We start from the raw sequence: 14,456 nt of genomic DNA, 5'->3' as shown, positions 1-14,456 counted from the left end.
CTAGGCTTGGAAATCCTTCTGCTGATGGTGGCAGGAGCCAGTGCTTACATCGTGAGATTCCCTTGCTACCACTTACAAAGTCACTTTAAAAGGCTAGGGAGGCTGTTATTACTCCCTTTATGCAAATGAAGCAAGTAAAGAATGAGCTTGTCCTCCTCACATAGCTAGTCAACAGTGCAGCCAGGTCTGATGCATTATTGTCTTCCAACTGCAAGGTAGTCAGTCCTCTTTCTTACCATGCAATGCTGCTGTTCCTATGCTAGGAAGGAAGGGAGGGAGGGAGGGAGGGAGGGAGGGAGGGAGGGAGGGAGGGAGGGAGGGAAGGAAGGAAGGAAGGAAGGAAGGAAGGAAGGAAGGAAGGAAGGAAGGAAGGAAGGAAGGAAGATTTCAGCCTGTCTTGGGCAGCACATATTGAGAACATGTTGCATGGCTCCTGGGCTTGAAACAGAAAAAAAGATGCCGGGAAGTTACATTCTACAGGGACTGAGCTTTAGGCACCGGGTTTATTTGAGTGGTCCAGAAAGCATGGGGATGTGTTTGGGTTCTGTTTCTACTTAACTAATTCTAAATTCTGCCACAAAGAATGTGCATTGGTGATAACAATAGCCATCTTAATATACAAGAATTAGCAGAAATAGAAAAAATAAATTCATATTGCAACTTCATTAGGGGGCAGGAGAGATAGCTCAGTGGTTAAGAGCACGTACTGTTCTTGTAGAGGACTGATTTTTTTTTTCCAGCATACATGTGTGGCTCACAACTACCTCTAACTCCAGCTCCAGGGGAATCACACATCCTCTTCTGGTTTCCATGAGCAACTACACACACAAATACACATAATTAATTTTTTTAAATTAAGTTCAGTAGAAACTGGGCATGGTAGCATATACCTGTAATGTCAGCAGAGGTAGGAAGATCATGAAATCAAGCTTAGCCTGGGCTGGACAGCAAGACCTTTTCACAAAACAAAACAAAATAACCAAGTTTGCTAGGTGTTCTCTGTCCTTTGAACCCCAGTGGTGTCTATTCAGTCTGGCTATTCTGTCCTTGCCTGGGTGGCCCCACCCCCCTCAGGGCTGCAGAATGTTCAGAGGGGGATGGTCCCAGCTGTGCATTGTCTGGGGGATTCTGTCCTCCTGGGTAGTGTGGTGGTGAGCAGTGCTCCCTGACCTTCTGCTCCCTGCACCTTCTAGAGCTGCCAACTTCAGGAACTTCACCTTCATCCAGCTGAATGGAGAATTTTCCCGGGGGAAGGGACTGGACGTCGGAGCCCGCTTCTGGAAGGGAAGCAATGTCCTGCTCTTTTTCTGTGACGTGGACATCTACTTCACCTCCGAGTTCCTCAACACGTGCAGGCTGAACACACAGCCAGGTTTGCGGTGACTCTTTCTCACCTCTTTCAGGTGCCCCTCTCTCTTTCCCTTAGGCTCTGCCGTCCGCACGGTCCACTCTGCCGTTCTGCTGAGGGGTCAGAACCACTTCCCTTCCAGTCACAAAGACAAGGAAGGTGACCTTGTTCAACTCATCCTTAGGTGCTGTGCAGCAGGCATGCCAGTCACACTGACTCTGGGACTGTCTTGGGCCCCTGTGCAGAACCCCTTTCTGTTTCCCCCTGGGAGGGCGGATGAGTGTGACGTCCACAGGAGACAGTGGGCCGGAGGACATGGGCCTGGGAAAGCCATTCAAATATGAAAGGGAAAAAATTTAGCTATGGGCCGTTAGCAAGGCCATCACTGGAAGAAACCCCACATACACAAACGATGTCTGTGGAGTTAGGCACAGCTGATAGACAGCTAAGAGTCCTGGTGTGGACATTTGCTGTTAAAATATGGCAAAGGGCAGCTGTTCTGAGCCCTCTGCTGCCCAGGGTCTCCTTGCCTTCCTTTGCCTGTCTTTAAGGTTGTGCTAGACACTGACATTCAAGGGCATTGTGCATGCAGGACAGGGACACTGGGACCCTCTTCTACACTCATTGCTTTGGGGAATGCAGTTCCAGCCACTGGCTGTCAACAACTTCCATATCATTCTCATCCTGGGAGGACAGAAAGGTTCGAGAATCAGACTACCTAGTCTAGCTGGTGCAATATGTCTAAGATCTAGTCTAGAATTGAGTAAAGGGAGAAGAAAGGATAGGCGAAAATGCCTGGGCCGATGGCTGGACGCGTACGAACAAGCCCAGCCGTGGAGCGAGTCTCTTGTAAGCAGCTGTTTGCTTTCTGATTTGCAGGGAAGAAGGTATTTTATCCGGTTCTTTTCAGCCAGTATAACCCTGGCATAATCTACGGTCATCATGATGCAGTCCCACCCCTAGAACAGCAGCTGGTGAGTAATTACTCTGCAGATGCCTGTGGGTGGCTGTTTCATGTCGCTCATTACTGGGGCACCTGACCATGAGGAAAGGTGAGTGGGATCCGCAGACCAAGCCCCGTAGTGGTTTTTAAGTTTGGCAGATGTTCTGGCCTTTGCTCCAATGTGCCATGTTGATTAAAAGTGCTTGCAATATTTAAAAGTGGAAATAAATAGGAACCATATCTTATAAGAGGGTAATTTCACACCTTCCTAGTTTTCTTCTATGGTTTTAGGAATTGCTATTATTGGATTATAGCTAGAGCATACTTTTTCTTTATCATTACAAAATCTAGCAAGAAGAGTGAGGCTGGTGTTAAACTAAAATGAAAAAATGGGAACACCTAAAATGGTAGGGAACGGGTGATAGAAAGGGGTGACTTACCCCATGGTTGCAGTGAGTCAGTGGGGAACAAGGACCCATCCTGTCCCCTGGCCCTTCACCCATCCCATCGCATCCCATTGCAACACCGCTGCTACACTCCCCTGTATTGGAGCAGATGTTGGCATCAGTGGTGACACCAGAAAGGTAGCTTTCAAAGAAATAGTGGAGGGACTTCTCTGCTAAGATCTTGGCTGCACAAGTGAGAGGTCGTGGAACCACAGAGACCCTAGGGCCTGTTCAATCTCTCATCACCAGAGACAGCTGAAGCAGAATGGAAAATGGGAACAGAGGCAATCCAGGAGAGTATCCCCATGCCCCTCCAAGGCTGTTGGACTAGTACCCGTTGCCCATGTGGAGTATGCTCCAAGACCCTCACCGGATGCCTGGGATAAGGAATAATACCAAGCCATAAATAACACCAAGCCCTGTCCATAGTGTGGCTTTTTTTATACTTCCACCCATGGTAATATTAATTATAAATTAGCAATGAGAGACTAACAACAATGACCAATGATAATATAGAACCCAACAATATCCTAAAATAAGCATTATGTAAACACAACTTACTCCTTTCTGGAATTACCCATTTAGTATTTTCAGGCCTCAGCTGATAGCAGTAAATAAAGCCATGGAGTGCATGTGGTAGGTACTACATGTGGCTGCCTGGGCATAGAACAGACCCTCCTCTCACCCCACTCAGGGTGATCTTTCCATCAGTGAGAGTATTTTGGACACCTCTGCCTCTTGTTAGCAAGCCTGGAAATGGGATGCAGACATATAGATGTGATGGGATTAAGTCTCCTCATGCCCCATGTCATGGAAGAACAGTGCTCTGCAAAGTTCATTTGGGTAGCTGACCATGATAAATTTTCAGAAGTAACAGAACCCTTTCCCTCTAGGCCTGACCCATGCCCTTCACCCTCCCCCAGGTCACCTCTGACAGCCGATGTGATTCTTCTGGAGAACACTGAAGCTGTGGGTGTTTTTGGAATGGAGGATGTTCATGGCTCATGCTTGTCCTAGCATGATTTTTGTGGGCTCAAGCCAGAAAGTACAAAAACAGTCCCCTCTCCTTCCATTGGATTTTAACACGGCAGATGTAGTGTGTTGCTGTGTATGGTCTACATCTCTATCTGTGCTCTGCAGATGAAAACAATACAGTCCCACAGCCGAAGCACCAGTTTTCTACCCATGAGAGATAAGTCTCCTGTGAGGACAGAGGCTTCTGGCTTCCCTTCCCAGGAGTTGTAAGCTTCTCATGGGATGTTACAGGAAAAGGGATCAAGTATTTGTTTTCTTTCAACCAATGAGAATAAAAATTCCTTTGGTTTTAAATAATGCTTTGTTTTACATTTGACATTGGAAATGATTAATGTTTCTAGTTCAAATTCATAAAGGCCCTATTTGCTAGCAAGGACTTCTTTTCATTTCATAATCTAAAGGCTCTGTCCTTTCTAGTTCATCCTGCTGAGAGCAGGTTGGATGGGAGGCAGACAGACAGACAGCACAGAGGCAGGTCTGCCAGACCCACAGAATAAGCAGTCCAGGTGGGAATAGCTCAGATCCCTCAGATCCCAGTGGCCACAGCTAGAAGCTGAATCACCCTGCATCCTTTGAGATTTGCTTCCTAAAGCATCATTGACCTCTCCTCCAGTCCATAAAGATGATGTTTCAGAGTTCAGTATTTACAATTATTTAGTTCAGTGAAATACAGCGATTTCAAGGTTCCCCAGATGCCAGAGAAATGCAGGATTGTATCCTTCATTAGACAAGGCATTTATTTTATTTTATTTTTACTTATGTATGTAAAGTCAGGTGAGGGCGTGAGATCTCTTGAAGCTGAAGTTACATCTAATGCAGGTGCTGGAAACCAAGCTCAGTTCCTCTGCAAGAACAGCAAGACCGCTTAGCCCTGGAGCCATGTGTACAATCCCAAGACAGATTGTATCTTGATCACTTGCTGCCCACAAAGGTCTGCTCCAGGTCCTGTTACTGGAGTCAGAAGAACTGTGATTGTTTCATACACTCAGGCATGATTGATCAGCGATCCCTCAACCAACCACTCTTCACAGAGGCTGAATGAATGGTCCAAGGCTGCAGTCAGGAGCTAGGGAGATGGCTCAGCAAATAAAGAGCTTGCTGTGCAAGCTTGAGAACCTGAGTGCAGGTCCCCCACCCCACCCCAGACAGGTGGGTGGCACATACATGAAATCCCCTGCACCGGGAGAGTGACGGAGACAGGTAGATTCCCAAAGGGAGAGGTTGGACAGTCACTAGCCAGAAAGTCTAGCCAAACTGCCAGCTCCAGGTTCCTTAGAGACATTGTCTCAAAAAATAATGTGAAGAGTGACAGAGAAAGACACCCAAAGTTAACCTCTGGTCTCTACACAGGCACAGTTGAGCACCCATACATAAATGTGCAAGCACAGGTGCACACCAGCACCCGCACACGTGTGCACATGTGCACACGTACACACACATACACACACTCATGCACACTTCTGAGCCCAAAATTAAGATTGAAAGATGTCTGAGTGACAAAGCTGAGCCCATGCCAAGGTGTCCTTCCTCTTGAGCAATGGGGTTAGATCTGCCAAGCATTCCCAAGAGAGCTGAGGCATAAAGAAAATGGCCTAACAAGAATTCTAGAGGCAAACATCAAACTACAGAAATTAATACAGTGGGGACAGAATGTGTAGGTGGCAAGGCACCAGAAAACAAAAAGAAATGGCTGGAGATGGGGAAATTAGGAGAGATTTCCCCTGAGATTGCATTTTGGCTCAGTCTAGACTGTGTATGTATTAACAAATCCTTCATAGCCCTCCCTGGGACACAGCGGAACCTCAGATGAGGTGGGGAACATAGGTTCAGAATGGGGCTGTAATGAAGGTTACCTGTGCAAATGAGATGACGTTTCCCAGCAGCCCCGCAAACACAGCCTCCTGCTCAATGTTTCAGGGATGAGTCTCCATGCCTATCATGTCCTGGCGTTTCCATGTTGCCTGCAGATGAAAGCAAGGATTTTTGTGTGTGTTCAGATGACTTCTTATTTTCTTAACCTCTGCATACAAATCATTAGTAATAAGTGACACAGTGGGATTTTCGTGCTAATATTTAATTTTTGAGTTTTAAGCTATAAAACTTGCTGGTGCCTTAATGCAGAAACAGCATACAGAGAAGGGAATGACTGTAATTTAAATCAATGTTCGCTTTAGACATTCTACCTTGCTGGCTCAGCCTGTTAGTCTCTGCTGAGATCCCTGCAGAAGCCTCCTACTTCTCCTATCTTTAGATTTGGACCTTCCCCACACTCCAGTCTTTCCTCACCCTCTGCCAGAGACTGGTTTTGAATAAACAAATTAATTCCACTTTTTAAAAAAAAAAATGTTTATGGTATAAAGCCAGTGGCATGCTTGCAAATGTTTAGCAACCCACTCTTGGAAAGAAGAAGAAAGAAAAAAAAAAAAAAGCCCTGGTGATGGTTTTCGCCAATTTCTATGGTGTAAATAATCCCACTGTGGCTTATTTGGGGCTCACCAGTGTATGACCACAGGGCATGCAGCTGGGAAGAGATGTGTGCAAATCTGGTGAGCCAGTTTAGGCTGTCCCGAGCACAGGGCTGCAAACTCTGATTTCTTGTTGGGACTAATTGTTCTCCATAAACCAACTCAACCTGGTTGCAAAGAAGATGTCAGCTAATCCCAGCACCCCGCAGATGACGCCAGCTCCACAGATACCCCAGGCAGCCTGTCGCCATCACGCAGCACAGCTGCTCACAGTCTCTGAGTGCTGTCCTGTTCCTCCAGGCTGCCCCCTTCCCAGTTTTAGTCTCTCGGAGTTTGATGCAGACTGCGATGTCCGCTGTGCAGTGACACCCGTGGCTTGGGGACACTGTTGAGCGTCTGTGACTGTGCTTCTCACTGCCCTCATCCTCTCTTGAGTACACCAGCACTGTTTTACCTGCCTCAAGTAGTTTGTGTGTGTGAACCCAGAGGCTGATAGCAAGTGTCTTCCTTAATCCTCCTTAATTTTTTTTTACAATTTCATACATATATTAATGTATTCAGTCCTTTTTTCCTTCCTGTTACCCTCTTATGTTATTCCTATTCCCTGTGGGTCTCTGCTTCTTCCCTGAACCTTATTATTTGAGACATGATCTCTCTCTCTTTCTCTCCCTCCCTCCTTCCCTCTCTCCCTCCCCCTTCCCTCCCTCCCTCTCTCCTTTCCTCCTTCTTCCCCTTCTTCACCGTGCCCTGACTATGTAGCTCCCCGATCTATCTAGTCTGCCTGGACAATGAACAGTAGGGTTAGGGACACACACTTCACTGCACCTAGCTTTTTATGTGAGTTTCTAGGGATCCGAACACTGGACTCCACACTTGTGATGCAATCACTTTACCAGAAGCCATTTCTCAGCTCCTCAATCAGTTGAGCTCTTTTATTTGGCAGTTTGAGTTACTGAGCATTTTAACCACTGACATGTGCTCCAGTTTTTAGCGCTGTCTGCTGAGCATAGTATATGCAGTGCACGCTCGCAGACTGGTTCTGTTTATGCAGAAAACATACACTTACTGAGTAACAAAAGTAACTTGAGAATCCTTCACTGTGACTATGCAATCTCCCATAATTCTCAGCAAGGGTAAGTGACATCAACATCTCAGTTCACACATGCAGAAGTCCAGGTTCAGAGGACATAAGTTCACTAACTCCAATTCCTGCAACTGCTGACTGGGAGCGGGACAGATGTGAGTGCCACACTGTGAGGCTAAGCTTGACTGAGGATGATGAGCTGAAGGAACTGTATCCTTTGGCTTCAGTGTGCTTCAAGGAGGACCAAGATTCTAGATCCCAGAAATGAAAGATCTAGTGGGTCTGTGTCCAGCGTGAACCCCTTAGAAGACACTGTCATCCTTTATCCAGAAACTAATAAGATGTGTGAAAATGAGACTCTGTGGAGATATAGAAGGAGATGAGATTTGAGACTATTATTAAATAAATTCTGGGGCCCTGTGGCTCCAGAATGCATTATATCTTAAGAAATTAAACCAGGATCTTCATGGGAATCCTAGCCCCGAGCTCTGTTGCAGCAGGCTGAGTGAACTTGAGCAAATCATTCTGCCTCCATTTGCAGAGGTCTCAAGAAGAGGGCACATAGCCTTCACCCTCAGAACCCTCTGCAGTGTGATCACCAGCCCTTCAGTTCCCAGATAATAAAGAGTACACAATACGTAGTCAGACCCAGAAATTGCTGCAATTCAGTGTATCTAGTACTCATGGGCAGGGCTTGTTATATCAGTAGAATATCTCAGAACAAAACCAAAATGCAGACCCTTGTTCCAAAAGTGTTCAGAATTTAAAGAGAGCTGCAATAAGTATGGGGGCTCTGAGTTTGTGGGCCACATGCGTGTGAACATGCCCAGCTCCTGGGCATTCCTAGGACATAGAAGGCTGATCAGATCTAGCTTCGGTTCTAGGGAGACACTCTTTGATTCAGAGAGAATAGTCTGTCCAAAGTCTTTGCTACTGACTTAATTTTAAGATCCAGATTACTTCATAGGCAGCTGCCCAACCCAACACCATTAAATCAGACAGGCAACTGCCTATACTCCAGGCTGCCTGTGCAGCTGTGAGGCCACTGTGTTCCCCTCAACTCTAGAGGGAGTTGCTGATTTGTGTTTCGTGTTTTGATCCTAATAAAAAATAAATAGCCCCTGTCACATGACTGGCCCACAAAGCTGCAATTCTAGAAACTTCCTTTGGGAGATCCCAGCCTGAAACCCATGAGAACGTGGCATACTTGGTCCCACAGTCTTTTGCAAACTTCTGTGGAGTAGGAAGGTGCTACAGAAAGAGTGGGCAGGAGGCTAGCACCAGAGGACATCTTTAAAGTGACAGTGGTGCCTGTCAATAGATCAAGGGAATTTAGAAATAGAGGAAGAGGTCAGTCAGGAACTTTTAAGTTTTAGTCTTTACCCCGTGGAAGAGCCATTGGAATAGATATTTTAACACTTGTGCAGAATGGTGGGACTCCTTGTGCCTGACTCAATGTGTATGAGTCACACTTGGTGCCTTAGGCCTCAAGAACATGAGGACACTTTTGCCTATTGGTCTCGATCCACGCCACCCTGACAGTTGTCCCCACCGGTCCACCTATGCTTTTGCTGAGGTTCTTGGTGACAAGTGTCTCTCACTTGAAGCATGTTTGTCTCCACAGGCTAGGGGCCATGGTCACCTCAGAACTGTTCCTCCTCCATCCACTAAGGAAGTATCTATTAATTGCACAGCTGTGTGGTGAGCGGTGTTCTGGGTGCTGGCGACACAGGGGACTAGGATTCTGGCTGATATTCCCCAAGGGTGATAGGTGAAGACCGCAGACTGAGAAACAAATGCACCCACGGGATCATCTCACTGCTAGTGTTATAAGGAAGTTGAGCCAGGGTCACGGTGCAGAGGGGAAATGGGGACTGGCAATTGTATGGCATTGGTCAGAAGAGGCAGACAAGAGTCTGGCACCCTGAGCAGAGACTGTAGGGACACCTTAGATGCCTGGGAGTCTGGGGAGCTTGGCAGTCAGGAAATGGGCCTGTGTAGAGCAGCAATTCTCAACCTGTGAGTCCTTATAAAACTACAGTAGCAATGAAAATAATTTTATGGTTGGGGGTCACCGCAACATGAGGGACTGTATTAAAGGGCTGCAGCGTTAGGAAGATTGAGAGCCACTGGTGTAGAGGCTCAAAGGAGAGAAGGGGGAAGCAGGCAGGCCTGCGGGTGGATTGGTAACACTTTGTGGCCCTTGTAGGGTCTTCAGCAGTGACCTGATGCTATCCCACCAGAAGAGAACATAAGGAGCATTCATTTCTGCCAGGCTGCTCTCCAAAGGCAATGTTGGGGAGCAACGGTTAGCAACTTGGCCCAGTTCTGGTGGTAGAAACTTAGTAAGTGACACTCATCTTACCCTGAAATGACATGCTGTGACACAACCAAGCCCGTTTCCACAAGACTGTATATTTCAATGACTTTTTCCCAGAGTGGCTTTCTGTGGCTTACCAGCTTTAAACCCAACTTAATAACTATTTCTACACCTCAACCCCTGCCCTTAAATCGGGGTGTTGCTGTCACATCTTTCCAGGAAAGGATCACCCTTCTTTTTATGTCCTTCAGCACAACATTGATTCAGCCCAGAATCTTGGGACAGTGGCTTCCTGGGAGCACACCCATGCTTCCTCCTCAGGTCTCCCGATGATTGCTCTTCCAGTAGGGAGCTGTCTCTTTTAAATCTATGTAAAGTACAGCCAAGAATTTGGAGCTTGGGTACTGGCTTCTCTTCTTCTCCGTGTCTGTGAGATAGCCAGAACCCCGGACAGTAGCCATTACCTGCAACAGAAAGAGTTTACCTGATTGACAGAGAAGGAACAAAATTCATCTCAAATTTATTCAGTGGACGTTTCTCCAGACTTTCCTGCCTCACACAGTCCTCCCAAACTTCTCTGCCTCCTACTTTTACATCTGTTGTGTTTGGTGACCTGACGAGTTCAGCCAGGGTTGCATGCATGGGTGGGCATTATTTTCAGGAGTGTGGGCACCTTGGCAGTGCCTACACCACTAGTAAAGTTCTCCTTTCCTCCCCCAGCAACCAGGAACTGCCTATAAATCCTTGGAGAAGGGTGGGTGGGACTTCCTGAGTCCCTCCCACTCCATGACAGGTTGTTCAGGAGCCTCATCATGAGCAAGGTCTTGTTCCCATAGCATGACATAAGTAACCTTTGCACTATTGAATTCTGGGATACAAGAAGTTTTAAGATTCATTAACTGTTTTGCAAGACATGTATCCAATATAACTTAGGCTGTGGGAAGGTTCTAGAACACGGAATAACGGTGATGTAATAAATGAGCTAGAAGACTCTCCAGCTGGGATTTAGCTCAACTCTTCATTGTATAGAGAAGAAAACTTGAATAGGGGCTGGAAATCAAGAGGCCAGCCTGAGGTGGAAAGAGTGGCCAGTAGTGCAGCTGCTCCCCTCCCTTTCTCCTGAGCTGTTAGAGATGAGCAGCAAACAGAGCCAGGCTTCCTTAACAGGGACTCTCCTAGGCCCTCTGCTTCCCTCTCCCGGGGAGGCGACTTCCTGTCTTCTAAGCCCCTATGGAAATGACAAAGATCATGGGGAAAAGGAGCTAAAAGGATTTCAGACCCATTTCCAGACTCACTTAGGACAAATCTGTGTGTACATATGTGTGTGTGTGCATGTGTCTCTGTGTGTGCCTGTGTGTACGAAAATTCATGTATGTGTGCGTGTGTGCGTGTGTGCGTGTGTGTGTGTGTGTGTGTGTGTGTGTGTGTGTGCGCGCGCGCGCACATGCTGATCTCTATTATTTTTTAAGTTTTGTTGCCTCAGCAAATTTGCTGGTAATTTTCTTCAAGGGAAGAAACCAAGCAGAAGTGTGTTGCCCTGATTTTTTTTTTCAGCAACTGGTTGGCCGGCCCCTCGGCCACCCTGCAGGCTGGCACCTCCAGCAGGAGCTTCCTGGAGCAGCTTCATCCTTTAGACCTACCCTTTCCTCAGCCAGCCAGAGGGAGCAGGGCCAGTGAGCCAGGACCAATCTTGGGTATTTCCTCTCTCTCCCTGTAGTTGGACTGTGAATTCTAAGCTGTTCCCGAGGCCTTGTCTCAACTTCCTGAGCCCTTTGCTGGCTCTGTGCCCAGGCCTGTGTAAGGGGCCCAACCTCACTTCTCTTTAGCACGAGGACCAAGCACAAGATTATGTAGGTGGCTTTTCCATGGCACCAACTACTCAAAAACCCTGCTCTCTGAGATTGTTTTTGGTTGTGTGCGAGAGAGTGTGTGCATGTTTTCATGCCTACACCCTAAAAACATCCTGGCCAAAGGTGCCCAAACTCAATTCTTTTTGGTATACACACACGCACACGCACACGCACACACACACCTCCATCTTGCCTATTTGTTGGCAGGGGGGAGTCAGTATTGAGCACTGCTCACCTAAGTGTGTGAATATCAGTTTTATAATCTCTTTCTCTTACAGTTGTTTTTTCCTTGCAGGTTATAAAGAAGGAGACTGGATTTTGGAGGGATTTTGGATTTGGGATGACTTGTCAGTACCGGTCAGACTTCATCAACATAGGTGAGATTAAAGCTTGAGTCTACTGCCACCTGGAGGCCACTGTCCTGCAGGCTTTGAGCAGTCTGCAGGTTCCTCTGGGTAAAGATGCTGCCATTTCCCCAAACAGTACTGCCCCTCGGGTCACAGGCAGCAGCACTTGGGACCTTGTCACATGCACCAGCGTCTCTCAGGTGTACACGGTAACACTGATAGGACACAGTGAGCCCCCAGGAATGAGGAAAAGAGGAGACTCTGGGAAAAGCACGTGCAAAGAAGACCCATGTTTCACTCTGGTGACCCTTATTTAAAGTCCCCATATGTCACTTTAAGCTCTGAGTATGCAGTTGCTGTCAACATGAGCACACATGTTACAAGCACCTCTACATATATAGACACACAGATATGCATGGACACAGAGATGCAGACAGGTTTATACACACGCGCTCAATGACACATGTTTGAACAGAGACACACATGCACACACAGAGATGTACACGCACACATATCCACATAGATACAGATATACACACTCACTTATATATACAGACGTGCATACATTTACATACACATATACAGGGACACACACAAAAATGTACACAGGCACACACATACATGTGTGTGCACATAGAAGGTTAAATGAACATATTTGCAAATACATTTGAGCTTGCCTGAGAACTCAGAAAGGAAAAGCCAATGGATTCCAGCAGAACAGAACACAGTGCTCAGAGGCACAGGGACCTCCTGAGGCCTCAGAGTAAGTGGAAAATGAGGAATAGGCTTAACTCTACACACCTAGGGCAAGAAGGAACAGGTCCCAAACCTTGGCTTGCACTCTGAGGAAGCCCTTCTCTCTGAGAAGTGATGGAGAGACTCAGGTACCTCATCCTTCTCTCTCATACGCCTACCCCGGGTCTGAGCTGAAAGCTCCCCATTTTGAAAGCAGGCAGCAGAGGCAGGCCCAAGTACATGTTGTTCCATAGATATCACCAGGTTAAAATAAGAATATTGTCAAGCCACCTGGATTTGTGTCCCCGAGGAGGCGGCAGAAGGCCAGGGTGCCAGCTCTTGAGTGGCAGCTACTCTGAAGACCCAGCAGGCCTTCTTTCCTGTCTCTAGGCAAACGTTCCTAGGTGACTGTATGCATATCAGATTCCCAAAAACAATATTCAAATTTTAAAAATAATTCCCATTTCAAGAAACTATTGTTTCCTTGCTTTGTGTGCAGAAGGTGATATTATGCGCCAGGGCTCTTATGTTTATCACATTTGGATTCATATTGCAGTGAGTTCTGAAGAGAGATGTGGGGGCACAATGAGCTGGAGAGGGTGTTCTTCCTCAGGGGGCGACTGCATGACCTCAGAGCTCTTCAGTCGCCTTGGATGCCATTCTTTGCAACGGTGTCCTTATTTGCAAGTTTGTGTGTGTGTGTGTGTGTGTGTGTGTGTGTGTGTGTGTGTGTGTGTGTGTGTGTGTGTGTGTGTGTGACCCTGGTATTTAATAAGAGATGCTAAGGACGATATTCTAGTTTATTTGGTTATGCTATCTACTTCACTAAAGGATTTAAAAACACCAAAGGTCAGGCAGGCATCATCCTGTAGCCTCATTCTTGTATTCCCTGTATTTAAGAGGCAAAGACAGTAGAAATAAAAACTCAAGGCCCTGGCTGTATAGCAAGAGACTGTCTCAGAAAAACAGAACAAAACAAAACAAAAACACCTTGTCAAGTTCAGCAGCAACTTTGCTAGAAAAAAAAAATGGATCTAAATTCTGACTGTCCAGCTTGTGATCTCCCTCTTCTTGCTGTCCCCTACTGCAGGGACACAGTCACTCACAAACCAACACCACTCAGTGTTGGTTAGCTGGGATTTCTGGTCTTGAGTTTGTCTAGTCTGAGCTGGCCCTGAGCAGAGCAGTGTAGGTAGGGCATGGGGGCAGGGATAAAGAGGCCACATGAGAATGTTTGGGACAGGATGCAGTGATAGAAGGAAGCCACACCCAGACAGAAAATACAGGGTTTGCCTTGCAAGGTGTCAAGTTCAAAAGGAGGGATGCCCTTGAAGCTCTTAATCCTGGGCCAGAGCTACTCATATATACTACTGATGGCTCTTTCAAGCAGCCCAATTCTTAGAATCCTGTCCAACAGCCTGTTATGTGAAGAAGTTTTTGTGGTCTGCCATGAAGATCATTCCTGTTGGCCATGCCCATCCAAAGTCTATGACACTGGGAACTTGGATAAATGTGCTTCAAATGGCATCTCCCCTGAATATTTCCTTATTGTGTGTATGGGGGCATGGAGGCCAGGGGACAACTTTAAATATCACTCCTCAGGTATCATCCACATTTTTAATTTTGGGACAGCCTCCCATTGGCCTGGAACTTGTCAAGCAGGCTAGGTTGACTGACCAGCAAGGCCCGGTCATTCACCTGTCTCTGCCTCCTTGGTGCTGGACTTGAAAGTGCAAGCCACCAGTCAGGTATCCATTCTTGGGTTTTAAATTTTTTTTAATGTGTGTTCTGGGGGGTTGAACTTAGTTCCTCAGGCTTACAAAGCAAGTACTCCACCAATCAAGTTATCTCCCTATCCACCCCCCGCCATGCTCTTGATGAAA

General features: G+C 46.8%; 1 protein-coding gene across 4 annotated transcripts in view; it reads left to right on the top strand.

Annotated features, from left to right (window-relative positions):
- Csgalnact1 (chondroitin sulfate N-acetylgalactosaminyltransferase 1) overlaps positions 1–14,456 on the top strand; it is a 334,889-nt gene that overhangs the window by 318,502 nt on the left and 1,931 nt on the right. For all 4 annotated transcript variants that reach the window (XM_052752410.1, XM_052752408.1, XM_052752407.1 and 1 more), the window contains 3 exons: positions 1,194–1,372; positions 2,228–2,322; positions 11,787–11,868. In XM_052752410.1, the coding sequence (XP_052608370.1) occupies positions 1,194–1,372; positions 2,228–2,322; positions 11,787–11,868 (356 nt within the window). The remainder of the gene's footprint in view (positions 1–1,193; positions 1,373–2,227; positions 2,323–11,786; positions 11,869–14,456) is intronic.

This window comes from Peromyscus californicus, unplaced genomic scaffold (genome assembly GCF_007827085.1).
Source record: "Peromyscus californicus insignis strain IS unplaced genomic scaffold, ASM782708v3 Scaffold_23__1_contigs__length_62951481, whole genome shotgun sequence".
Taxonomy (NCBI): Eukaryota; Metazoa; Chordata; class Mammalia; order Rodentia; family Cricetidae; genus Peromyscus; species Peromyscus californicus.
Note: the sequence above shows the minus strand (reverse complement) of the source record. Positions and strands in the feature narration are given on the sequence as shown.